Source organism: Esox lucius, chromosome 11 (assembly GCF_011004845.1).
Source record: "Esox lucius isolate fEsoLuc1 chromosome 11, fEsoLuc1.pri, whole genome shotgun sequence".
NCBI classification, from domain to species: Eukaryota; Metazoa; Chordata; class Actinopteri; order Esociformes; family Esocidae; genus Esox; species Esox lucius.
The window spans coordinates 17342023-17368949 of NC_047579.1; the positions used below are offsets into that span (position 1 = coordinate 17342023).

At 39.2% G+C, this 26927-nt stretch overlaps 1 protein-coding gene across 1 annotated transcript in view; it reads right to left on the reverse strand.

Annotated features, from left to right (window-relative positions):
- LOC117595143 (NACHT, LRR and PYD domains-containing protein 12-like) overlaps window positions 1-26666 on the reverse strand; it is a gene marked incomplete at its 3' end in the record, with an annotated part of 36464 nt that extends 9798 nt beyond the window's left edge. Inside the window, exons 1-10 of the mRNA XM_034294936.1 lie at window positions 26552-26666; window positions 19924-20019; window positions 19550-19660; window positions 19348-19425; window positions 18283-18396; window positions 15456-15502; window positions 10307-12335; window positions 7853-8026; window positions 2736-2909; window positions 150-323 (exon numbers count right to left, since the gene is read on the reverse strand). Of these exons, the coding sequence (XP_034150827.1) occupies window positions 150-323; window positions 2736-2909; window positions 7853-8026; window positions 10307-12335; window positions 15456-15502; window positions 18283-18396; window positions 19348-19425; window positions 19550-19660; window positions 19924-19997 (2975 nt within the window). The remainder of the gene's footprint in view (window positions 1-149; window positions 324-2735; window positions 2910-7852; window positions 8027-10306; window positions 12336-15455; window positions 15503-18282; window positions 18397-19347; window positions 19426-19549; window positions 19661-19923; window positions 20020-26551) is intronic.
- Between the last annotated feature and the right edge of the window lie 261 nt (window positions 26667-26927).

The window sequence follows — 26927 nt, forward strand, 5'->3', positions numbered from 1 at the left end:
CATTCAACATTGTTTCACTGCTGTCACACATTTTAGAACTGTAGGGACTAAATAAATCACAATGAGACATCGTCACCCCAAGTGAGCCTGATGGACCAAATTTGGGGTTTTAGACTAGTGTGACAAATACCAACTATTATCCTACTCACCTCAGAGTCTCCAGTCTACATTGTGGATCCTCCAAAATAGCAGAGAGACACTTAACCCCTGTATCCCTCAGGTCATTGTTACTCAGATCAATTTTTTTCAGATGTGAGGGGTTTGACTTCAGAGCAGAGACCAGAGAAGCACAGCCTTCCTCTGTCACCAGACAGCCTGACAACCTGTAGAGAGTCAATCAATTTAATCTGACATTTAAAATCCTCATTCTGTAGGGCCCTAGATAATTAACACTTTTTGTGATTGTGTTTTTAATGTCACACATCCATATAAATCCCTTTCTTCACCTGCAACCACCCGGAATTCTTAATAACCCTTCTGCAAAAATATGGATAAAGTTACAATCTCAATTCCACTCCAACTCTGAACACACAAGTATAGAAAATGCTACTGTAACATACAGACAAGTGTTGGCTTAACACACAGCATAAACCTTTAGTAATAAACAGTCTTGTACCCAGTACCCCTAAGTGGTCCTGGTCCCCCTGGCCGGTTCCCATAAACAAACGAACAATCTGGGGTACATTAAGAGATTCACACTTAATGTAATAGAGAGGTGCGTGTTAGCAGCTGACATTTAGCCTACTCCAGAGGCGTACTATCATCTAATTCTCTAAGAAGTGACAGATCAATTCATTGTTATGCTTATAAATGTAATTATGTATGATGCCCTTTTTACATCAGCAGTTGTCATAAGGTGTTTTTACAAAATACCCAGCCTGAAACCCCAAGGAGCAAACAGAAACAGTGTTGAATTTTTATTCAACCTGCCCTTTATCCTAACAATATTTCCTGACCCTCTGGGTGAGGTAGGCTACAGTATATCAGCATCTGCATGCACCTCAACTAAATCATCTATGAATTCCTGCATCACCAGATTGTATCTTGCTTGTCAATGTTTGAATAGGTGCAGATGCTTTCATTTCCTTGTTTTTTGCTACATTTGATTTGCATCATGACTGAATGCAATCTTTTCTTACCAATCAAAACTTCAATATCACTCTGTAAGTTTGTTTATAAAAATAATACTCTGCAGAATAATAATGCTTCTGTACAAATTACTGTAGTGTTTTTTTGGGGGGGAAATTTGTCTCTTGACATTTTTCACAACAGTAACATTATGCAGTGAGTGACAACAAGTTCCACATGGAGATCCATGTGTACACACTGCCACAACAACTGAGGTAGAATTAAAAAACAACACATACACACAGGGCTGTCAGAGCTATGCCAGTTCTTCCAGATTTACTGCACTTTTAAGGCAAGATGCATTGGTAATTATTATTAATATTACGGGACCATATTCTAATTATATTTCTATGTAAAACATACGTGACATGCTTTAAGTGACCTGAGAATTAGAGCTCCTTACTTGTGTGATGAGCACTTACTGTTCAAGGTCAGTCAATAGCAGATATCAATGTGCTTTTTCGACCAGTTTGTTGTTATCCCCTCCCAATTTCTTGATCTCAAATGCTCTACTATGACTTGTGGATGTTGAGACAAGACATTATGTTGCCTTGTCTCAACATCCACACAGACATTACGGGATAATCAAAATGAATTAACTAAAAATATTAACTAAATTATGACATTGGCTAAAAGCATGTTTCACCAAGCCGTTCTGATCCTTACCACACTGCTCACTCAATCAAGACGTTCATCTGATACATGTGCGCATGAGGGTAACACATTCCCCAGCTTCACAACCATGACTGAGATTGCAGTCGGCTACTCGACCAAAAGGAGTCTCTAGAGAGCAACATGACAAGGCAGCCCTGTGTGACTTCCACCCATTCACCCCAGTAGGCAATTCCTGAAGAAATGTTGCAGATGGGAAGCCCCTATGAGACAACATGTTATAATGAAGGGATGTCTTCACAAAGAAACATTATAATAACAATACACCTGGAATGAATGGTGGATCTGTGGACATTGGAAGGGTGGAATGCAGACAAGTTCTAATGTGGGATTAACTTGGACCAACAGAAAACCTTAACCCTAACGTTAACTAATGTTAAAAGGCATTTATTACTTATTGTGGCAATCTTCGTAAGGTCATTACTCATCCCTTCAAATCCGTGATCCCTGTATGGAGCAGTGGGTATGACGCCTATCAGCAGAGCTGAATGTTGCCAGTTTGAAACAAAGCTTGGATGTTTTGTGTAAATTCATATTATATGATACGTTTTAATAGCATTCATGATATATCATATATCAAGTTTTCATACTGTTTGTAAAATATGATACGTTTGTCTTACGTTCGTAACATGTTATGTTTTAGCCAATTTGTAATGTTTAATACATTTTGTTAGCACATTGTTATGTTATGTAACATAACGTAATCGAATGCCATAGTTTTACGTAACATAGTTTACATATTCCAATGAAACCAGGTTGTCCGGGCCTGCTGGGATGTCAGACAGGGTTTGGTCTTTACCAGGGATGGAGGCTTGGACCTGCTGGCAGCTCAGAGCCCAGTAGATGTTTGTATTCCCCTTTTGTTGTGTTGCCCCTCTGTTGTCATGTTTATTGTTGTGTTGTCAGTTGTGTTGTTGTTTAGACTGGAGACTCACCTCAGAATCTCCAGTTTACACTGTGGTTTCTTCAGCAAAGCAGAGAGTTTCTCCACTCCCTTATCCTTCAAATTGTTGTTACTCAGATCCAGTTCTTTCAGGTGTGAGGGGTTTAACTTCAGAGCTGAGACCAGAGAAGCACAGCCTTCCTCAGTGATTCCACAATGTGACAGTCTGGAGAACAACAGTTCAAAATAACTTTAGAATAGCCTCTATATATTGCATCATTGCTTTGTAAACTTTTAAAACTGACATTGCCAATACATGAAACTAGAATGTAACTTAATATATAGAAAATTGTCAATGCATTCTGTCAACATAATGTATACAGTGGGGAGAACAAGTATTTGATACACTGCCGATTTTGCCAATTTCCCACTTACAAACCATGTAGATGTCTGTCATTTTTATCATAGGTACTCTTCAACTGTAAGTGACGGAATCTAAAACAAAAATCCAGAAAATCACAATGTATGATTTTTAAGTAATTAATTAGCATTTTATTGCATGACATAAGTATTTGATACATCAGAAAAGCAGAACTTAATATTTCATACAGAAACCTTTGTTTGCAATTACAGAGATCATACATTTTCTGTAGTTCTTGACCAGGTTTGCAGACACTGCAGTAGGGATTTTGGCCCACTCCTCCATACTGACCTTCTCCAGATCCTTCAGGTTTCGGGGCTGTCGCTGGGCAATACGGACTTTCAGCTCCTTCCAAAGATTTTCTATTGGGTTCAGGTCTGGAGACTGGCTAGGCTATTCCAGGACCTTGAGATGCTTCTTACGGAGCCACTCCTTAGTTGCCCTGGCTGTGTGTTTCAGGTCGTTGTCATGCTGGAAGACCCAGCCACGACCCATCTTCAATGCTCTTACTATAGGAAGGAGGTTGTTGGCCAATATCTCGCAATACATGGCCTAATCCATCCTCCCCTCAATATGGTGCAGTTGTCCTGTCCCCTTTGCAGAAAAGCATCCCCAAAGAATGATGTTTCCATCTCCATGCTTCACAGGTGGGATGGTGTTCTTGGGGTTGAACTCATCCTTCTTCCTCCAAACACGGCAAGTGGAGTTTAGTCCAAAAAGCTCTATTTTTGTCTCATCAGACCACATGACCTTCTCCCATTCCTCCTTTGGATCATCCAGATGGTCATTGGAAAACTTCAGATGCAAGGACACGCGCAGGGTTCGAGCAGGGGGACCTTGAATGCGCTGCTAGATTTTAATCCATGACGGCATATTGTGTTACTAATGGTTTTCTTTGAGACTGTGGTCCCAGCTCTCTTCAGGTCATTGACCAGGTCCTGCCGTGTAGTTCTGGGCTGATCCCTCACCTTCCTCATGATCATTGATGCCCCACGAGGTGAGATCTTGCAAGGAGCCCCAGAACGAAGGGAGATTGACCGTCATCTTGAACTTCTTCCATTTTCTAATAATTGCACCAACAGTTATTGCCTTCTCACCAAGCTGCTTGCCTATTGTCCTGTAGCCCATCCCAGCCTTGTTTAGGTCTACAATTCTATCCCTGATGCCGTAACACAGCTCTCGGGTCTTGGCCATTGTGGAGAGGTTGGCGTTTGTTTGATTGAGTGTGTGGACAGGTGTCTTTTATACAGGTAACGAGTTCAAACAGGTGCAGTTAATACAGGTAATGAGTGGAGAACAGGAGGGCTTCTTAATGAAAAACTAACATGTCTGTGAGAACCGGAATTCTTACTGGTTGGCAGGTGATCAAATACTTATGTCATGCAATAAAATGCTAATTAATTATTCAAAAATCATAAAATGTGATTTTCAGGATTTTTGTTTTGGATTCTGTCTCTCACAGTTGAAGTGTACCTATCAAAAAAAATGACAGACCTCTACATGCTTTGTAAGTAGGAAAACCTGCAAAATCGGCAGTGTATCTAATACTTGTTCACCCCACTGTATACTGTAGATGTAAGAAGAGTAAGTGTGTGTGTGTGTGTGTGTGTGTGTGTGTTTATCAGGAATGATAACAAACTGAAAAAGAGGTTTGAATCTGTGGACATCAGAGGGTTCAAATGAAGATTAGTTTGAATGGTTGATAAACCTGGAAAGTAAGACTGCAACGATTATTAGACTAAATCGTACTTAAAGTAAAATCTATTCAGTTTCAGCCATTAATTACTCATCATATTACCTATTAGCCTACAGTATGTGTGGAAACTGTGAACAAAACAATCTCACACATTATCTGAAACATTTATGATCCTGCATGCAGCAGTGAGCCTATTCAGTGAACCAACACGCCAGGGAAAGAATCTAAAGTCCCAGAATATTTCAAATAGAAAAATAAGGAAACCATATATTGTAATATGGGCTCAGAATGGCCTTTTTCTGAGGGCAATTCCACTATAGTTTTGTTTGTTTATTTGTTTTCCTTACCCTGCTCCTAGTATACTACACACATATGCAACAATTTGTTGTTGTGTTACAGATCATAAAAGAAAGTCAGTCAGTTGACAGATTCATTAGCCCCATTGGGATCTTCCATTTCAGCTCATGAAACACTGGACAAGTTGGAAATTGGAATATCTACAAGAACAGCTGTGCATTTCCCCTGACCTGTTTCTCAAACTGATCACTAAACACTGTGTGTTGCTTTTAGCAATTAGCATGGTAAGCTATCTGATGATTGTTGCCAGCCTTACTAGGCATTCATTTCATTGCCGGTTGCTTTACCACTAAACCACATTATAATTGTGCAACTAACAACTTCCATGCTGCATATCTGATCCTGATTAATGTTTGCGGATAAACATCTCTGGTTACCTTGCCTAACCTATGCCTTTGCCTATTTAAGTAACCTACCTTATGGAATTTGGAAATCATTTAATAAAGACACACTCATTTGGCTGTGGCCAAACACTATTCAAAAAAGCTACTTGTTTGCAGGCCCTGACCTGAACCCTGTTCTAACCACATTTTAGCCTAAAAAAAGCAATACCAGAAAAAGTATTGTTGTGATTCTCCAGAGATGGGTGTTTTAAACAGAACCCTAACATAATTGTTATTGTACTTGATGCCTTGATCAAGAGCACAATGGTAAAAGATGGTAGAACTATCGCTAATCTATTTAGATTTAAATGGGAAAGCAAGAGATTCTGCTAGTCATTGTGATAATTTGAGGGGAGATATTTAAGGGCTATGCCACACCCTGTTCTAATGGATCTAGGAAAAAGACAGCCCCAGCACTAATTTAATTTAAAATCCATATTTATTTAATGTTCTTAGTTTACAATAAAATGTAATACATTCCCATTTCCAAAAAAGTTAGGATGCTGTCTAAAGTGTTAAGAAAAACAGAATGCAATGATGTGCAAATCATTTAAACCTTATAGTCAAGAGAAAATAGTACAAAAACAACATATCAAATGTTCAAACTGAGACAAAATTAACTAAATTTGGCATGGGTATGAATACTTTTGGGCTTAACTATAGATGTTCCCTCTGCTCCCTTGTCCTTGTGTATAATTGTCATTTTTGGAGCAACGTCAGGCTTCCATGTGTTTGTTGTTTTTACTGTTTGGTCAAGATACTTCTCTGTTCTGGCTCCTCGTTTACCACGCCTAACACCCACTTTGAATTTGATGCCAGCAACACGTTTCAAAAAAGCAAGGACAGGGGCATCAAAAGACTGGAAAAGTTGTCTAATGCTAAAAAATTACGTGGTGGTGTCTAGACCTCACTTCCGTGACTTGTGTTTTCCGTTGGTCTCATTGCTAAATGAGCTTCTCCCCAGTGCACTTGCTTCTGTCTGTGTGTTTTTTGTTGTCTGTCATTTCCGGTCTCCCGGGATACGAGTGAGGGGGGCGGGACGTCCTAACTCAGGTGATTCCTGTGCCCAGCTGGTCCGACTCCATCATCACACACCTGTTCCTGCTCCGCTCATCACCAGCGGTATTTAGGAGGAGTCCTGACGTCCCATCCCTGACGGATGGTTAGTCGCCTTAGAAGGTTCACAACGTACCAGCTCTATTGCGTGGTTCGTTTTACTCCCTGTATTTCCGTGGTTTCCCCTACTCTGCGTAGACACACCTGCCCTGGGAGATTCACCTGTCTCACCTGGATTTCCAGACCTGCCCTGCCCCGCCACCATCTCACAAAGCTTGAATAATTTCAAATTAGTTTCTTGAACATGACAATGAGTTCACTGTACTGAAGCGGCCCCCACAGTCACCAGATCTCAACCCAATAGAGCATCTTTGGGATGTGGTGGAACAGGAGCTTCGTGCCCTGGATGTGCATCCCACAAATCTCCATCAACTGCAAGATGCTATTCTATCAATATGGGCCAACATTTCTAAAGAATGCTTTCAGCACCTTGTTGAATCAATGCCATGTAGAATTAAGGCAGTTCTGAAGGCGAAAGGGGGTCAAACACGTTATCAGTATGGTGTTCCTAATAATCCTTTAGGTGAGTGTATATACAGGTTTTGGAGCTACATATGTTGCCATCCAGACAACGTCATTTTTATGGAAGGCGTTGCTTATTTCAACAAGACAATGCCAAACCACATTCTGCACATATTACAACAGTACGGTTCCGTAGTAAAAGAGTCCGGGTGATAAACTGACCTGCCTGCACCAAAAATACGATAAAGGAGACCCTGAACTTTTGAGGAGCTGCAATCCTATATCAAGCTAGAATGGTAAAACATTTCACTTCCGAAACAAGAGCAATTGGTCCCTTCAGTTCCCAAATGCTTACAGAGTATTGTTAAAAGAAGAGGGGATTCACTGGTAAACATGCCCCTGTCCAAAATTTTTAAACATGTTGCTAACATCGGATTCAAAATGAGCATGTATTTTTCCAAAAACAATAACATTTCTCAGTTTGAACATTGGATATGTTGTCTTTGTACTATTTCATTTCATTTTATTGTCTTTAACATAATACCCATCTTTTTAAACAGATTATTTTTTATTTAGGACCACATTTTAACAGATTCTGAAATTGCAATTAATAGCGATTATCTAGAGATATTTATGCAATAAATCATGATTAACTATTTGAATCGTTTGACAGCACTAATTGTGTTATCATAATAATCATCACTATGATGTATTAAAAATAAACTATTACTCACCTCAGAGTCTGCAGTCTACATTGTGGATCCTTCAGTAAATCAGAGAGCTTATTCACTCCATAAATCTCTGGATGATTGTAGCTCAGATCCAGCTCTTTCAAATGTGAGGGGTTTGATTTCAGAACTGAGACCAGAGAAACACAGCCTTCCTCAGTGATTCTACAACCTGACAGTCTGGAGAGATACTATCATGTCACAAACAGAATAATAGTTCGGGATAACTTTAAAATTGCTTCTATAAATTAATATCATTGTACATGCTTAACTGAATTAATCAACTGACCGGTGAAACACGTTTTGCTATGTCAGAAAGGCCTACATAATAGTTTTAGAATGAGCTATTTCAAATTACTAGCCTGTAATAATATGTGCGGCAGAGCGAGAGGTGAAATGTTACGACGTGCAGGAACATTTTATTGTCATTGTTTTGCTGTTGCATTAATAAAGAGCAATTGTAAACAACATGGATTTAGTGGTAGTTCCAAAAGCCAAACACAACTGCACCACTTTGTGTGTAGTAAGGTTTTAAGCCAAATTTAGCAATTATTTGCAGGAGCCTTATTGTTGGATTTTCTCCAGAAAGATTGTGATTAAAAGTGCAAACACAACAGATCTGAAGAACCATCTCCAGATCCACCATGTTAATTCTTACAATATTATGAGACTTACATTATAATAGTGGCATAAAATTAACACTAGAGACAATTAAATCATGAAAAGCAATTATTTGAGTGACAAAATTGCATAATCGTGACAGCCCAAAGCCTCTATAGATTCCATCACTGTTTTGTAAACTTTTCTTTAATATAATATCATCAACAATGCTTAGTTAACTAGTAATTATGTGAAGTTTGATTGTTTTTTATAGATTACATTTTTTGATTTTTTATTTAAATGATAGCTAACAACTTAAATTGGCACAATCTATGACACAATCGGTGCCCAAAAGGGCCAATTACTAATTGTTATGAAAACTTGACATCAGCCAGAATTAATCGGCCATACCGAAGAAATACATCTCTGGAAGAAATTAAGAGACCACTGCGAAATTATCAGTTTCTCTGGTTTTACTATTCATAGGTATGTGTTTGAGTAAAATGAACAGTTTAGTTTTATTCTGTAAACTACTGACCACATTACTCCCAAATTCCAAATAAAAATATTGTCATTTAGAGTATTTATTAGTAAAAAATAACAACTGGTCAAAATAACCAAATACAATATGAATTGTTTTCAGACATCACATAATGCAACGAAAACAAATTCATATTAATTTTTCAACAACAATATATTAATGTTTTAACTTGGAAGAGTTCAGAAATCAATATTTAGTGGAATAACCCAGTTTTTTTATCACTGCTTTCATGCGTCTTGTCATACTCTCCAGTCTGTAACACTGCTGACTTTATGCCACTCCTGGCACAATAATTCTCCATGTGTGGCATGGAGCATTGTCCTGCTGGAAAAAACAATTCTCAGAGTTTGGGAACATTGTCGGAGCAGAAGGAAGCAGGTGTTTTTCCAGGATAACCTTGTATTTGGCTTGATTCACGCGTCTTTCACAAAGACAAATTTGTCTGATTCCAGCCTTGCTAAAGGAATCCCCAGATCATCACCGATCCGCAACCAAAATTCACAGTGGGTGCGAGACACTGTGGTCTCCGTTTAACCATTAGAAGACAAGGTGTTGGGCAAATCAGAAAATTTGACTCGTCAGAGAAGATGATCTTACTCCATTCCTCTACGGTTCAACCCTTATGGTCTTTTGCAGACTTGTAGCTTTGCACGACTTCAGCCCTGCCCCTTAAGAGCCTGTTTCGAACTGTCCTCACTGTGCATTTCACCCCAGCTGCTGTTTGCCATTCTTTTTGTAGGTCACTAATGTTATCCTACGGTTGTTGACTGACATTCAAATTAGTTGATGAAATTTTCAGGATGGAAGCAACCTGACATTCACTGTATCCCTCTGCCTGTAAAGCCAGAATTGAACTCTTCTTTTCTTCACTCAAAGCTTTTCTTTTCAACTCTTTTGTCATGCTGAATAGTTATTATTTTATTAAAATTTCCTTTGAGGTACTACTTGCACTGTTTTTGCCATCCAGTTGGTCCTATTGAATGAGGACAGTGATGACCACAGTAGTGGTTTTCATACTTTTCCTCGTTAAATTAGATTTGGTTCAGGTAATCACCCAATCAGTACCTGACTAAGGAAATTAGGCGTGCCGGTGTTGGAATTTAACAGACACCGGAATGGAAATGCAGCCCTACACGTAGAGATGCTGATTTTAGAAAAAGTGTGTTTAATTGTGCATATGAAGTTAATTAACTGAAGTTGATCATTTTCAAAAGTCTTAAAGCAATAAGATCTGATGTTACAGTCTGGAGACTGGATATAATATTTGACATTATTCAGAATAATTATACTGTTTATATCAAAACATTACCAGAACTTACATTGCTCTCTTGCAGGTTTTCACTACCGGCAGCAACCTCCGGTGACCTTCCTCTGATGTTTTGTATGTCTTCATGTCAAACTCTTCCAGTACCTCTTCTGACATCAGTAACAGGTAGGCCAGAGCTGAACATTGGTGAGGTTCAAGCTCTGTTTCAGAAAGAGTACCTGATTGCAGGGAGGTCTGCATTTCTTCAACTAGAGAGTTGGCACCAATTTCAGTCAGACAGTGGAACAAGTTGATGATCCTTTCTGGTGAGGATTCCATCTTGATCATCTGTGAAAGATACTCTACTGTTCTCTTAACTGTTTCTTCATTATTTTGTGTTGTACTTCCTGTCCGTGTCAGAAGGCCTTGTAAAAGATTCTGATTGGACTCCAGCGAGAGACCGAGAAGGAAGCGGAGAAACAGGTCCAGGTGTCCGTTCTCACTTTTCAAGGCTTTGTCTACTGCGCTGCTGTACAAGACTGATAACTTGTCTGAATTTCTCACTTCATCATTTTCATCATAATGGTGGAATAAGGAATGTCTGACTAAACCATCACCATCATCATGTTGGAATGGAGACTTAGTGATTACTGTTCGGGGACAAACCTCTTCTTCTTTGCCCAGACAAGATTCTAGAGCATGTACTGCTGCTAGAAACTCCTGAATGCTAAGATGAACAAAGCTAAAGACCTTCTCTTGGTAAAGCCCAGATTCTTCTTTAAAAATCTCTGTACACAGTGCTGAGTACTCTGATGCCTCTGAGACATCAATGCCACACTCTCTCAGGTCCTTTTCATAGAAGACCAGGTTGCCCTTCTGAAGCTGTTGGAAAGCCAGCTTTGACAACTTCAGGATCATGTCTTTGTCTGACTGAGACAGTTCCTTTGGATTTGTTTCTATGGATTTGTTGTACTTTTTGTTTTTCATACTGGTTTGAATGAGTAGGAAATGTTCGTACATTTGAGTCAAAGTTTTGGGGATTTCATCTTCCTCTGCTTCTTTCAGCATCAACTCAAGGACAGTGGCTGATATCCAACAGAAGACTGGTATGTGACACATGATGTGGAGGCTTCTGGATGTTTTTATGTGGTTGATGATTTCATTTGCCAGATTCTGGTCTGCAATTTTCTTCCTGAAGTATTCCTCTTTCTGTTGCTCATTGAACCCTCGTATCTCTGACACCTGGTCAACACACTCAGGAGGGATCCGATTGGCTGCTGCAGGTCGTGTGGTTATCCAGAGGAGAGCAGATGGAAGCAGATTCCCCTCAATAAGGTTTGTCAGCAAAACGTCCACTGAGGTTGGTTCTGTGACATCACAGCACTTCTTATTGTTTTTAAAGTCTAGAGGAAGTCGACACTCATCCAGACCATCAAAAATAAAAACAGTTTTGGTTAAACCATTTTCAATTCTATCAATCTCTTTTAGCTCTGGGAAGTAGTGAGTAAGAAGTTGCATTAGACTACATTGGTCCTTTTTCATGTTTAAATCACGGAAAGGAATAGGAAATATGAAATCAATTTCCTGATTCACTTTTCCTTCTGCCCAGTCAAGGATGACCTTCTGCACAGAGACTGTTTTTCCAATACCAGCGATTCCTTTAGTCAAGTTCCTCAAACCTTTCTTTTTGATATGTTTGTCGTGACCATGTAAATGGACCAGAGGTGATTTTGACTCATGCTCTTGTGATGATCTAGTCCTGTCTGAGAACATGTTTTCATGGTTCAATGATATAGATGTTGTTTTTCTGATCAAGAGAGCCGGGCTCCAATATTGCATCTCATGTTGTTGTCTTGGCTTGAAAATGTCATTGCAAGTGATTGGTGTCTCTGATGTGGTTTGTCTCTTGGATGCCATCTCGATCTGTCTCACCTCATGTTGTTTATTGACCTCTCCACTTTCACCCTCTGTAATGTAGAGGTCTGTGTAGATGTTGTTTAAGAGAGTTTGGTTTTCGTGCAGTCCGATTCCTTCAAATAATATTTCATATCTCTGTTTTAGTTTAGTCTTAATGTCTTGTTGGATCCTCTGAAGAGTTTGAGCTATAGGAAAATAATGAGATGGATATTAGTAGCCTTAAACTACAATATTAATTAAATATTAAAACTGATTAACAAAATCCCGTATGTAAATGACCTTATCCACTATTAGAGAAGTGATTAACAGAGAACAATGTCATGCTGGATGCATTACCTTCTCTCCCTCTCTTACTTTATTCCCCACTTCCTTGTTCTTTATCCTTTATAAAAAGATCAGAACTTTCAATTCCCATTTCTGGTTGCTATGAAAACATGTCTGACGACAGCATCACATACAGTAAACTCCAAAATGTGGTTGGCCTTGCTGCCTGTAACTCCCTCCACCTATCTGGTAAACAACTAGCTCCTCACTGAACACTGTGCTGTCCTCCAAACAAGATAACTTTATATCCAACATGGCTTTTACTGTCGAAGCCTTCCACAACCAGCCTGCCCGCCAACATCCTTGCTCTAGAGGGGACTGAGTTGAAGTTTGTCAGCACCAACTAATATCTGCTATTTGGCTTGAGTGCTCACTCCGATATAATTCATATCGCCCACCTGCAGTCTTACCCTACCTACACACTGCCTGCTCAACTCGCAAATCACACAATCTCTGGCACGCTGTCGCTGAGCCTTCCCTAGCGTGCACACTGAAAAAGGTGCAGTGGTCTCTTTTCTAAGCTGTATAATGGGGAAACTGGACACCACAATTATACGTTTCTTATAATTTATTATTTGCCAGGGAGCGAGTTTTTAGCTAGCGAGTAGAAAAAAGAAGGGACTTTAAGAAGCAGGGAACATCTGCCCTGCCATCGGTAGTCGCCGAACTCCGTCACTGCCCGCTCGTTGGAAATTAGCATGAAGCTCAACATTTCTCAACTCTCAACAGACGCTGTCGCTGGGAGATTCTGTCTCAGAGAGTAGCTCCGCCAACTGTCGCCGTGATTTGCTGTCTCTTATTGGAAATGAATGGGAGTGTAATTCTTTGTAGCGCTAGTGTGCGGGCAGTGTGCACGGGGCTTTAAGGTAAATCCAGAATTTGTTTATTTTTCTGCAATAAGGCATCCACAAATGCTTCCACTTGAAAATGACCATCTTGCCAATCTATGACCCTGGTTTTTAACTTCTGCCCTCTTCCCAAATTAAACACTGAGACCTTTACACTGGTTATTTGGCCTTCCATACACACTCAACCAGACTCATTGGTACAAACGTCTTCAGAAGTCCCTTTTAGGTATAAATGCCTGCTTTACCTCAGCCTGCATGACATCTTCTATTGTAATAGTAACCTGTGCTCTGGTAGATATACAGATATGTTTGTTTTAACTTACGATGGATCTACAGCAGGGGTGTCCAAACAGTTCCACGGAGGGCCGAGTGTCTTTGGGTTTTTGGTTTCCAGTTCAGACATAAACAACCAGGTGAAGGTAGAAACTAACCAATTAGTAACGTAATTAGTCAATCAAGTACAAGGTAAGAGCAAAAACCTGCAGACACTCTGCCCTCTGTGGAACTGTCTACACTATATATGTGTTGCATTTCCATCAGCGTCACGTCCACCTGACGTTTTCATTTGTACACAGAGCATGTTTCTTTTAAATCAGAGAAAACCAGGCAAAGAACATTATTTTTTAATAATGGGTAAGTATAAAATCTTTCTTTAGGTTTTTCACAACTATTAAGTTGCTGCTAGTGGATTAAAAACGTCACTCCTGGCGAAAGTAGTAACAGAAGCCCACAGAGCTGAAACATAATGTAAATCTGTAATTTTTCCTTAGAGATTAGTCCAACATGATTTACCATTATAGGTATGAGATTTTTAATGAGTCAATACACCCGATCCGTCCGCCCAAAATCATTCCATTTCTTATTATTTCAATTCAAAATACAAAATGAACACGCACATCAGCCGTCAAGAGATGAACCTCAACGTTTTGTGAAGCCTGGACGCTACCATTGGACGTGAAGCAACACGAGTAGTATAGCAACAGTCACTAATTTCAAAGGGGGAAATCAGTGACTGTTGCTTCCTAAACAGTTGGGGGATCCACTGTATCTTTTTGATTTCAGAGAACAAAGATCTATTGACATCAGATAATATGTTGTGAAAGGATGGAACTGTATAAAGATAGAGATCTGAGACGGAGAGTTGCTCCGCGAACTGACTCTGATTTTTTACTTTTGAATAAAGTATATTTTGTCCCAATTAATTTATTGCCGTTAAATGAGTTTGTCTATTTGTGTTGATATTAAAATTTGTACATGATGTTTTGTGTACTGTAATGACTTCCCCACATCATCTTACAAAATGAGAATTGGTTCTAAAGTGACTTATCCGGTAAATTAAATAACAGTAAAATAAAAAGACAAAATACATAGATAGCTTTCAATGTCTAGATTTGATTTGGTTACTGGTTGTTGACAACATGAGGAATAAAGAAGATCAAGCTGGCCTTCATGATGCAGACAAATCAGAATAAATCGATCAGAGAAATAGCCAGAACATTGACCATGACAAAAACAACTGTTTGGTAAATTAAGAAGAATGAAACTTTAGTGAGCTCAGGGAAAATGACCTGGTGGACCAAGGCAGATGACTGTAGTGACCAAATTATGTTTTCAGTGGTGAAGAAAGAGACAAATAACAGTCTAACAGACTCCAAGAGGAAGGCAAACATTTGTCAATGACCAACATATGCAGAAGAATAGACTGGCATAACTTCAGAGGGTTTACCACATCATTCAAACCACTCGTAAGCCACAAGAACAAAGTGGCTAGGAAACTTAGTGGAGTTGGCATTATGTTGAAGTATACCACCTCATCTGTGAAACACTGTGTACACTAGGTAGTGTTATGTTCATTTATACTACCTCTGTTAAACATGGTGAAGGTTATATATACATACAAAGTCCCTGTATACTGCTACTACTACTGCTACTACTACTACTACTAATAATAATAATAATAATAATGATAAAACCCAATAATAATAATAAGCCAATAATAATAAAAATAATAATAATGTGTGTCACTGTTCAAACTCTTCTCTGTGCCTGTAGTCTCATAGTGAGTTTTGATCAGAATTAAAATTAGGACAGATGGATAAGGAAGAAAAGATGGATAAATAAATAAAAACTCACATTCTTTTGGTGCTGACTTCACCCTGAAATCTCCAACATTATCCATACTGTTGAAAGAGGAGCAGACAGCCATTTGTCAACCACTTTTTTTATACATTTTTATTGGTCTGATGTGAAATGGAGATTACACGTTTGGGTGCAGTTGAAATATTTTGTAATGAAAAGAAATGGAATGACAAATAAGTCTGGCAACTTAGCACATTAGCATTTAACAAGATGTATTTTCATTTCTTCTTTTACTGGATGTTTTGAATTTAGAATATACAGTGGGGAGAACAAGTATTTGATACACTGCCAATTTTGCAGGTTTTCCTACTTACAAAGAATCTAGAGGTCTGTAATTTTTATCATAGGTACACGTCAACTGTGAGAGACGGAATCTAAAACAAAGATCCAGAATATCACATTGTATGATTTTTAAATAATTAATTTGCATTTTATTGCATGACATAAGCATTTCATCACCTTCCAACCAGTAAGAACTAACAGGCCTGTTAGTTTTTCTTTAAGAAGCCCTCCTGTTCTCCACTCATTACCTGTATTAACTGCACCTGTTTGAACTTGTTACCTGTATAAAAGACACCTGTCCACAATGGCCAAGACCAGAGAGCTGTGTTACGACATCAGGGATAAAATTGTAGACCTGCACAAGGCTGGGATGGGCTACAGGACAATAGGCAAGCAGCTTGGTGAGAAGGCAACAACTGTTGGCGCAATTATTAGAAAATGGAAGAAGTTCAAGATGACGTCATTCTCCCTTGGTCTCTTTTTGGTCTAAACTCCACTCGCTGTGTTTGGAGGAAGAAGAAGGATGAGTACAACCCCAAGAACACCATCCCAACCGTGAAGAATGTAGGTGGAAACATCATTCTTTGGGGAAGTTTTTCAGCAAAAGGAACAGGACGACTGCACCGTATTGAGGGGAGGATGGATAAGGCCATGTATTGCGAGATATTGGCCAACAACCTCCTTCCTATAGTAAGAGCATTGAAGATGGGTCGTGGCTGGGTCTTCGAGCATGACAACGACCTGAAACACACAGCCAGGGCAACTAAGGAGTGGCTCTGTAAGAAGCATCTCAAAGTCCTGGAGTGGCCTGAACCCAATAGAAAATCTTTGGAAGGAGCTGAAAGTCTGTATTGCCCAGCGACAGCCCCGAAACCTGAAGGATCTGGAGAAGGTCTGTATGGAGGAGTGGGCCAAAATACCTGCTGCAGTGTGTGTAAACTGGGTCAAGAACTACAGGAAACGTATGATCTCTGTAATTGCAAACAAAGGTTTCCGTACCAAATAAAAAATTCTGCTTTTCTGATGTATCAAATACTTATGTCATGCAATACAATGCAAATTAATTACTTAAAAAGGTGATTTTCTAGATTTTTGTTTTAGATTCCGTCACTCACAGTTGGAGAGTACCTTTGTAAGTGGGAAAACCTGCAAAATCAGCAGTGTATCAAATATTTGTTCTCCCCACTGTATATATTCTAAATTCAAACATCCAGTAAAAGTAAAATACATCTTGTTAAAACATGGAATAGAAGCCTTAAAGTTATATTTGACCAAAAAACTATGCTTTTGTCATCATTTTACAATTTTCTATGTACTTCTCTGAATTGACAAGTGAAAGTGCAATTTATTTTGGAATGGCATTATCACTGGACTAATTAACATATTCTTAAAATACATATTTTTGTCAAGGTATACCTATAACACCAAACTACAGACTTCACTATGTTATTATTCCTTTTTTAAACTAAACGTCAGTCTTGTCAAACAACTTTTTTAACATAGAGCAATAATGTAATATTTTGGTATCATACAAACCATCATACAGAACCTTTTTAATCTAGGCAAGGCAAGTGAAGCTTTACTTTAGAAAATAATATAACATAAAGGTTTTTAGCACAGATAGAAAATGGTCAGTGTTGTTCTGGAACTGTGTCCTAACTGTGCGCAGAATAATGTCTAAAACCTGCCTCGGCAACCTTTGTCCTTACTCTGGGAACAGTTAGCAGACCAGACCCTGATGACCTGAGGGGTCTAGAGGGTTCATACTGAGAGAGTAGTTCTGAGATGTAACTTGGCCCTGAACGATTCAGTGACTTATAGATGGGTAACAATATCTCAAAATGTATTATATGAGATACAGGAAGCCAGTACAGAGAACTGATGTAATGTATTTGGCTCTCTGTTTTTGTTAGAACTCAAGCAACAGAGTTCTTAATGAGCTGGAATTTTCTAAGGGCTTTTTAGAGAGACCTGAAAACAGGCCAATTACAGTAGTCCAACCAACTGGAGATAAAAGTGTGGATACATTTCTCTAGATCTTGTTTGGTCATGAATCCTCTAATTCCAGCTGTTTTTGTTTTTTGTTTTTTAGGGTGATAATAGGCTGATTTTGTTGTTAATTTTATTTTGCTATTAAAAATCAGATAGTAATAGATAATTACCCCAACATTTTTAACTTGGCTTTTAGTCCTCAGGGACAGTGTGTCAAGGTAATTACTCACAGTCAGTCTTGTGTCTTTGCCACCAATGAAAATTATTTCAGATTTATCAATATTTAGTTGAAGAATTTTTTGGCACACACAATCACTGATTTGTTCAAGGCCCTGGTGAGTCTGAGTGAGTCTCTGGGTCTACAATCACTAGATGAGAGCTACATACATCTGGGTGTCATCTGCAGTAGCATATAAACAGTAGCATATAAACGTAAACAAATGAACAGATGGACCCTGACCAACCACTGTCAGGTCTATGGATCAACCATAGAGATCCTAACCAACCATAGTCCACACTAAGAGGACCTTGATCCTTCAGTTCTTACCGTAGTTCAGTAGAAATGTCTTCCTTCCTGAAGCTGTTTGGATGATCCATAGACCAGTCACTCTTCATAGATAGACAACTGGGTACAGGGGAGTCTGGTCTCTCCTGATGAACCCTGATCAAACCACAGTAACAACAATTAGGTACTTTTACTACTACTAAGTACATGGGTCTTCATTTAAACAGATGTGATACACGTTAATACCAATAGTAGAACCTGATACTTCAGTTCTAACCATTGAAACTTCTTTGTGTGGAGGGGACCGATATCAATACCACCAGAGGGTGGAGGGGACCTGTATCAACACCACCAGAGGGTGGAGGGGACCTGTATCAATACCACCAGAGGGTGAAGGTGACCTGTATCAAAACCACCTGAGGGTGGAGGGGACCTGTATCAATACCACCAGAGGGTGGAGGTGACCTGTATCAAAACCACCTGAGGGTGGAGGGGACCGATATCAATACCACCAGAGGGTGGAGGGGACATGTATCAATACCACCAGTGTGTGGAGGGGATCTGTATCAACACCACCAGAAGGTGGAGGAGAACGGTATTAATGCCACCAGAGGGTGGAGGGGACCTGTATCAATACCACCAGAGGGTGGAGGTGACCTGTATCAACACCACCAGAAGGTGGAGGTGACCTGTATCAATACCACCACAGGGTGGAGGGGACCTGTATCAACACCACCAGAAAGTGGAGGAGACCGGTATTAATGCCACCAGAGGGTGGAGGGGACCTGTATCAATACCACCACAGGGTGGAGGGGACCTGTATCAAAACCACCAGAGGGTGGAGGTGACCTGTATCAATACCACCAGAGGGTGGAGGTGACCTGTATCAATACCACCAGAGGGTGGAAGTGACCTGTATCAATACCACCTGAGGGTGAAGGGGACCTTTATCAAAAGGAGACTTTGGTGCTTCAGTTGTTCACCTTGTTTGGTAACCAACTTAACAGATGGACCCTGGCTAAACATGGATCAACCATAGAGATCCGAACCAATCATGGTCCACACAAAGATCCCACATGAAGAGGACCTTGATACTTCAGTTCTTACCATAGTTCAGTAGAAATTTCTCCCTCCCTGAAGTTGATTGACTGATTCATAGACTTTTCACTCTCCATGGACACACACCTGGGTACAAGGGTGTCTGGTCTCACTGGATGGACCCTGACCAAACGTAGTCAAATAATACAATGTATACACTGTAATTATAATTATGTCCATACTAAGAGGACCCTGATCCTTCAGTTCTTACCATGGTTGAGATGAGTCTCCCTTCCTAAAATGTATAGGTGGACCCATGGACCTGTCACTCTTCATAGACAGACAGCTGGGTACTGGGGAGTCGGGTCTCCCCTGATGAACCCTGACCAAACAATAGTAACAAGAGTTGCTACTTTTACCTACATAAGGTCAGGAGTCTTCATTTCAACAGTTAGACGTGATACACATTAATACCAAGAGTATAACCTGATCGTTCAGTTCTTACCTTTCAAACACCTTTGATCACAGAAACACCTTTGATCACCATTTTGTGATCCATTAAGTAAAATACACTAAGCAGTTTTTCCCAATTGATTTTAAAAGAATAACATTACTAACAATCCATGACAAAAGTAAATCTCTCACCCGACAGCTCCAGTGTTTAGCTCATTCTTCCCACAGAGACTAATTTTAGAAGCAGTGGTGACCTTATGATGCATTTTAACCCTTTACAGGGAAAACCTGGAAAAAGTAAAAAAAAAAAATATGCTTGAACCTAACATCATGTTTGGGTGAAATGTCCTTTCCATGTTAATATGTCTGAAGGCGCATGGTGTTATATGATACCAGAATCATTCTTAACTATGTACTTTCTCAGGAAGGCCAAGTCTGAATTTGTTTTGTCTGTTACCACTGATAACCTGAATGTGTTGGATTGCTATTAATCTGGTAACAGTAATTCTAATGAATTAGCATAATGTGTACAGAAGGACCTGTTTGCAGTAAATGAAAAGTGACATTCTTTGTTATTTTAATGAGCACTTTAACTAATCTGGTGAGGGGAGATCCCCTTCTAAACAATATGCCAATCTCAAAGCCATTATTCTAGTTATTTCCCTCCCATTTTATCCCCCAGTAACTCTCATTGTGTTACTGCTTACACGTGGAAGGATGGAGGCAGGACAAAGGCTCAAGGAGAACGGAGGACATATAATAAAGAAACCAAACATGACAAAAACAAAACTAAGCAACAGAGACAAACAGAACAACGTGACGTCTGGGTAAAACAAAACAAAGACCAACAGAGACAAACAGAACAACGTGACGTCTGGGTAAACCAAAACAAAGACCAACAGCACACAATGGAGCAGCAGGATCAGGGAAAAAGGTAAATCAACCAATCAAATTGATTTAAAAAGTCCTTTTTACATCAGCATTTGTCACAAAGGGCTTTTACAAAACAAGCAACAAGAGTGTTTCAGTGTTTCTCTAAAGTAAGAAATAGATATGATAAATACAATTACTTGTCAGGGCAATGAGATTGATGCTCTTTTAAATTGGATATTCAACAACTTGAAGCTGTGATCTTTTATTTAAGTCTTGTTTCCAAAAGCAGGCTTGTATAAGTTACTTTTATGCTTATACTTGACTATTCCGTTATTTTATATATGAATGCTTCCGCTCAGTGTTTGAAATCAATTGACACCCTTAAGCATGGAGAATAAAGACCCTTTTCCTTTACCTCATTGGATAATTCTGTTTAATGTGAAATTAATTTAGAGTCTGTTCAAAGGAGAGGAGATTGGAGGCCAGGCAGGCTTAAGAAAGTAAACATGATTGTGTTTGATAGGGATGAGGCAGTGCAGTAATAATGTCCAGTATCTGATTCAAAGTATCTGATTCACAAACAAAGTAGAAGGATTAAGTTGGCCTATATTAGTGTTAGCGTCAGGATGTATGCTACAAACCCGTTTCCAAAAAAGTTGTACAACTGGTAGTCAGTCTGTCAGTCATTCAGACGTTAGACGCGACGTAAAATGTAAATAAAAACTGAATGTAATGATATGCGAATCATGTAAACCCTATATTCAATAGAAAATAGTACAGAGACAACATATCAAATATTGAAACTGAGACATTTTGTTATATCTTCAAAAATATAGGCACACTTTCAATTTGATGCATATTTGAAAGAAGTTGGGACAGAGGCAACAAAAGACTGGAAAATTTGTGTAATTCTAATAAAACTAGACCTGCTGGAATATCACACAACTAATATGGTCAATTGGGAGTCAGTACAGCCTGCCCTACATTCTGTCTGTCACAAGTCCATCTCTGATGAGATGGTTGACCTGTATAACAGCACATTGAGTAACACCTTAAACATTCTTGCCCCTGTAAAATCCTGTCAAGTATCATTCCAACAGCCTTCCCCGTGGTTCATAGAGGAGCTGCGCAGCATGGACACACTGCCACAAGATAGAACGTCGGTGGAGAAACACTGGCTTAACTGTCCACCTACTGGCCTATAAAGACCACCAGCATTGTTATTTTAAAGCATTAAAAGCAGCCCGCTCAAGTTTATCCTCTTCTTTGATTGAGAATGGCACAGATAATCCCAAGACTTTAACACCATCAGTCGCCTCCACCCACCTACAGACTCTGGTCCTCTCAATGCAACCACTGAACATTCAATACATTTGATGAATTCGTTAAGAATAAAATGTACAACATAAGAGGAAACATTCGATCCTGTAACCCTATTCCCTCTCAGGCTCCTTCCCAACCATCCATATCTGCGAATTTGCTCTGGTTACACCTGCTACTGTTCTGGAAATCAAATGAAATCTTCTAGCAGCCCTCTTGACCCTATTCCAAAATCACTATTTAAAAAATGCTCAGCCACTCTTCATTTTGTTACTTGTTTGTTCAACAAGTCCCTGCACACTGGGCAGGTACCGTCACTCTTCAAGATGGCAGCAATCTCCCCCTTGCTCAAGAAACTGTCCCATGACCTTTCCAACTACAGGCCTATTTCCAAACTCCCATTCTTATCTAAAGTCCTAAAGAAGATTGTAGCAACTCAATTTCACTCGCACCTCAGGGCTAACCAGCTTTATGACGTTTTCCAGTCTGGTTTCATGCCAATGCATAGTACTGAGATGTGGGTAAATGTGTTATGGTCTGATGAAACCAAGGTTGTACCTTTTGGCCATAATTCCAAAAAGTATGTTTGCACAAAAACAACACTGATCAAGCATCATGATTTGGGGCTGTTTTTCTTCAGCTGGAACCAGGGCCTTAGTCAGGGTGGAGGGAATTATAAAAAGTTTCTAATACCAGGCAATTTTGGCATAAAACCTTCAGGCATCCGTTAGAAAGCTGAAGATGAAGAGGAAGTTCACCTTTCAGCACAAAAATGACTCAAAGCACACATCCAATCCACAAAAGCATGGCTTCACCAGAAGAAGATTAATGTTTTGGAATGGCCCAGCAAGACCCCAGACCTGAATCCAATTGAACATTTGTGGGGTGATCTGAAGAGGACTATGCACAGGACGCAATCTGACAGATCTGGAGCACTTTTGTAAGGAAGAGTGTGCAAATATTGCCACGTCAAGATGTGGCATGCTAATAGACTCCCACCCAAAAATACTGAGTGCTGTAATATAATAAAAAGGTGCTTCAACAAAGTATTAGTTTAATGGTGTTCACACTTATGCAACCAGGTTATTGTGAGTTTTGTATTTTTTATTTTTCCCCCTCAAAGATTTCAGTTTGTTTTTCAATTGAATTGTTCGCGTTATAAGTCACATTAAAGGTGAAACAAGTTCTGATATGATTTATCTTGTCTCATTCTTTTACATCACAAGAACCTGGCATATTAACAGGGGTGTGTAGACTTTATATCCACTGTATAGTATACTTATATAGTATATAAACTATTAAACTGGTAGTTTACTGAGAGTATACTTATTACTTAAGGGTATAGTCCTAAACTAAAAAGTTTCCTAACAGTAAATTACTAGTAGACTAACAGTATACCCATAAGTTCACTTTTTATTGTTGCAGTACAAAATAAAACTTAAATGTAAACTAGTTCTTTATTCACAGTGTACTACTTTTACACTTAAAGTATACTTAAAAGTATACTTTTATAAACAAAAAATAGTGCCAATTTAGTTCCAAGAAGTATTAAAATAGTACACTTAGAAGTATATTCATAGTACATTGATATAGTATACTTACTACATCAAGTATACCAGGGAAATGTACTTGAACTTTATTTAACCCTCTAAGCGAAAAATCTTTGTATTCACAGCTCCGTAACGATTGAAGTTAAATGCTTCATTCTTCTTCCAGGTTATGGATATTCTGCTGCAAATAACAACTTCTCGTTTGTGTACTTTCGGAAACCAGAAGCCCCGCAATCGTAATCACAAATATTGATCACCTGTCACCTTCAGGATTTCAGCAGCAGCTCTAATTAATTATACTTTATATTTTTCTGTTGTTTAAAAGTATACAATACATAAACCAATCCAATGCGAAGTCTATCCATGTCACCCCCCCCCCCTCCAAAAAACAAAGATAGAGAAAGAGGTAGCGAGAGCGCCAGGGGGAGAGGCACGTGTCGCACCAAGCTCCCAATAAAGTAATTATGCGCTTGGATTGCATTGAAGACGCATTCAGTTGCTACCAGCAATTGTTTTGAAAAAAATGAAACGGCCAAACGGCGAAAGAAGTGAAATAAATTATTATGGAGAGCGAGGATATTGAAAATGGGTCTGAACATTCAGACGATGAAAAGTATCAGGATGGAATCGACCCATATGTAAAATAGGGTAAGTGTAGCTTAAAAGCTATTCAATGATACTATTTATTATTTTGCATAGTTTTAGTGGAATTACTAGGCCTATATGATAACTTGATATAATGGTACGGTAGCCATGGTCAAATGTGGGCCTATGCAATGTTTTGTAGAGTGTCATCTGTGGATATAAACATCCAAAGGAAGACTGGACACATCCCTGTTATAATCTCTACCACTTACAGATATGGCACATATAGGGAATTCCAAAGGAAATAAAGGCACCCCCTATTCAAGACACCCCATGAAGAAATAAATAAAATAAATAATCCTCAGAGTTAAAAAAGAAGGGACTGCTATTTAGTGGTGGCTTTTGGAAGTACAATATGACAGAATAATTTCAGTGACCCCATATGGGCATTTTCAATGATTGTAAGAATTTGTGAGGAAAAAATGCATGTGGATGAGAGTAAACAAAATACCATGTTCATTTTATTATTTTATGAATTCAAAACCATTCAACTTGTAGTTATTCTGAACCCCTGGGGGTATCCAAATGTAATGTAAAACAGGCTACCTATTATATTTTATTTTATTTCAATATTAAACCAAAGTATGTGCACTTGCATTTTTACATCTTTCTGACTATTTCACATTATTACTCATGTACGTGTCTCAGAAAATGTGTTTTCAATACCTCCTTCATGTAGCTGAGGGTCTGCAGAATCCCAGAATATAAAGCACTTCCTTCTACTATAAAGGAGGACCATTTTAGAAGCCAAAATGTCAAGATAGTGAGAGGCGGATTTGAAAACCCTAGTTCTCAGAGGGTTAAGTATATACATTTAACTTGAAATAAATATTTTTGGTAGGAGGTGGGGGTTTATTAGTTCACATGGCATGGGTGAATTGCACATCTGTGAAGACACCATTAATACATCCATACAATACACTCACCTAAAGGATTATTAGGAACACCTGTTAAAATTCTCATTAATGCAATTATATAATCAACCAATCACATGGCAGTTGCTTCAATGCATTTAGGGGTGTGGTCCTGGTCAAGAAAATCTGCTGAACTCCAAACTGAATGTCAGAATGGGAAAGAAAGGTGATTTAAGCAATTTTGAGTTTGGCATGGTTGTTGGTGCCAGGCGGGCCGGTCTGAGTATTTCACTCTGCTCAGTTACTGGGATTTTCATGCACAACCATTTCTAGGGTTTACAAAGAATGGTGTGAAAATGGAAAAACATCCAGTATCTTCCAATCCTGTGGGCAAAAATGCCTTGTTGATGCTAGAGGTCAGAGGAGAATGGGCCGACTGATTCAAGCTGATAGAAGAGCAACTTTGAGTGAAATAACCACTCGTTACAACCGAGGTATGCAGCAAAGCATTTGTGAAGCCACAACACGCACAACCTTGAGGCAGATGGGCTACAACAGCAGAAGACCCCACCAGGTACCATTCATCTCCACTACAAATAGGAAAAAGAGGCTACAATTTGCACGAGCTCACCAAAATTGGACAGTTGAAGACTGGAAGAATGTTGCCTGGTCTGATGAGTCTCGATTTCTATTGAGACATTCAGATGGTAGAGTCAGAATTTGGCGTAAACAGAATGAGAACATGGATCCATTATGCCTTGTTACCACTGTGCAGGCTGGTGGTGGTGGTGTGATGGTGTGGGGGATGTTTTCTTGGCACACTTTAGGCCCCTTAGTGCCAATTGGGCATCGTTTAAATGCCACGGCCTACCTGAGCATTGTTTCTGACCATGTCCATCCCTTTAGGACCACCATGTACCCATCCATCCTCTGATGGCTACTTCCAGCAGGATAATGCACCATGTCACAAAGCTCGAATAATTTCAAATTGGTTTCTTGAACATGACAATGAGTTCACTGTACTGAAATGGCCCCCACAGTCACCAGATCTCAACCCAATAGAGCATCTTTGGGATGTGGTGGAACGGGAGCTTCGTGCCCTGGATGTGCATCCCACAAATCTCCATCAACTGCAAGATGCTATCTTATCAATATGGGCCAACATTTCTCATGAATGCTTTCAGCACCTTGTTGAATCAATGCCACGTAGAATTAAGGCAGTTCTGAAGGCGAAAAGGGGTCAAACACAGTATTAGTATGGTGTTCCTAATAATCCTTTAGGTGAGTGTACATACAGGTTTTGGAGCAACATATGCTGCCATCCAGACAATGTTTTTTTTCAGGAAGGCCTTGCTTATTTCAGCAAGACAATTCCAAACCACATTCTGCACGTTTTACAACAACATGGCTCCATAGTAATTTTTTGGAAACGGGGTTGTAAAAGGGAACTTTAGCCAATAGCTGAAAGCTAAGTGTTATAGTTGGTATGAAAAGCGTTTTCGTGAACAGTGCAGTAACAATTCAACTATTTCAACATTTCAAAATACCGTATTCCATTATTAAATTTTATTAACTTACCTCGAATCTGGCAGGATGGTGGAGAAATACTCACTTTAGTCACTCTTTCTGCAAAAACTCTTAAGCTCTGTTACACAAAATGGATCCTAAACAAAAATACTTTCAGTTTTGGTTTTGTTTCACTTTGTAACATAGAGGCAGTCGGACTTTGATGTCAGCCAGGCAGGAGTGCCACATTTTAAGGGCCGTTTCAGCATACACAGATTAAGCTTATTCTATGACAAAAAAATCTAGTTCAATAGAATACTCCATTGTGCTTTTTTTTTAGTACTAGACTAGGCTTAAGCTGTTATTACCTTTACATGTCAAATTAATATTAAGTACATTGTGCCTACAATAGATCATGGAATGAACATGTTGAGCACCTAAAGGAGGT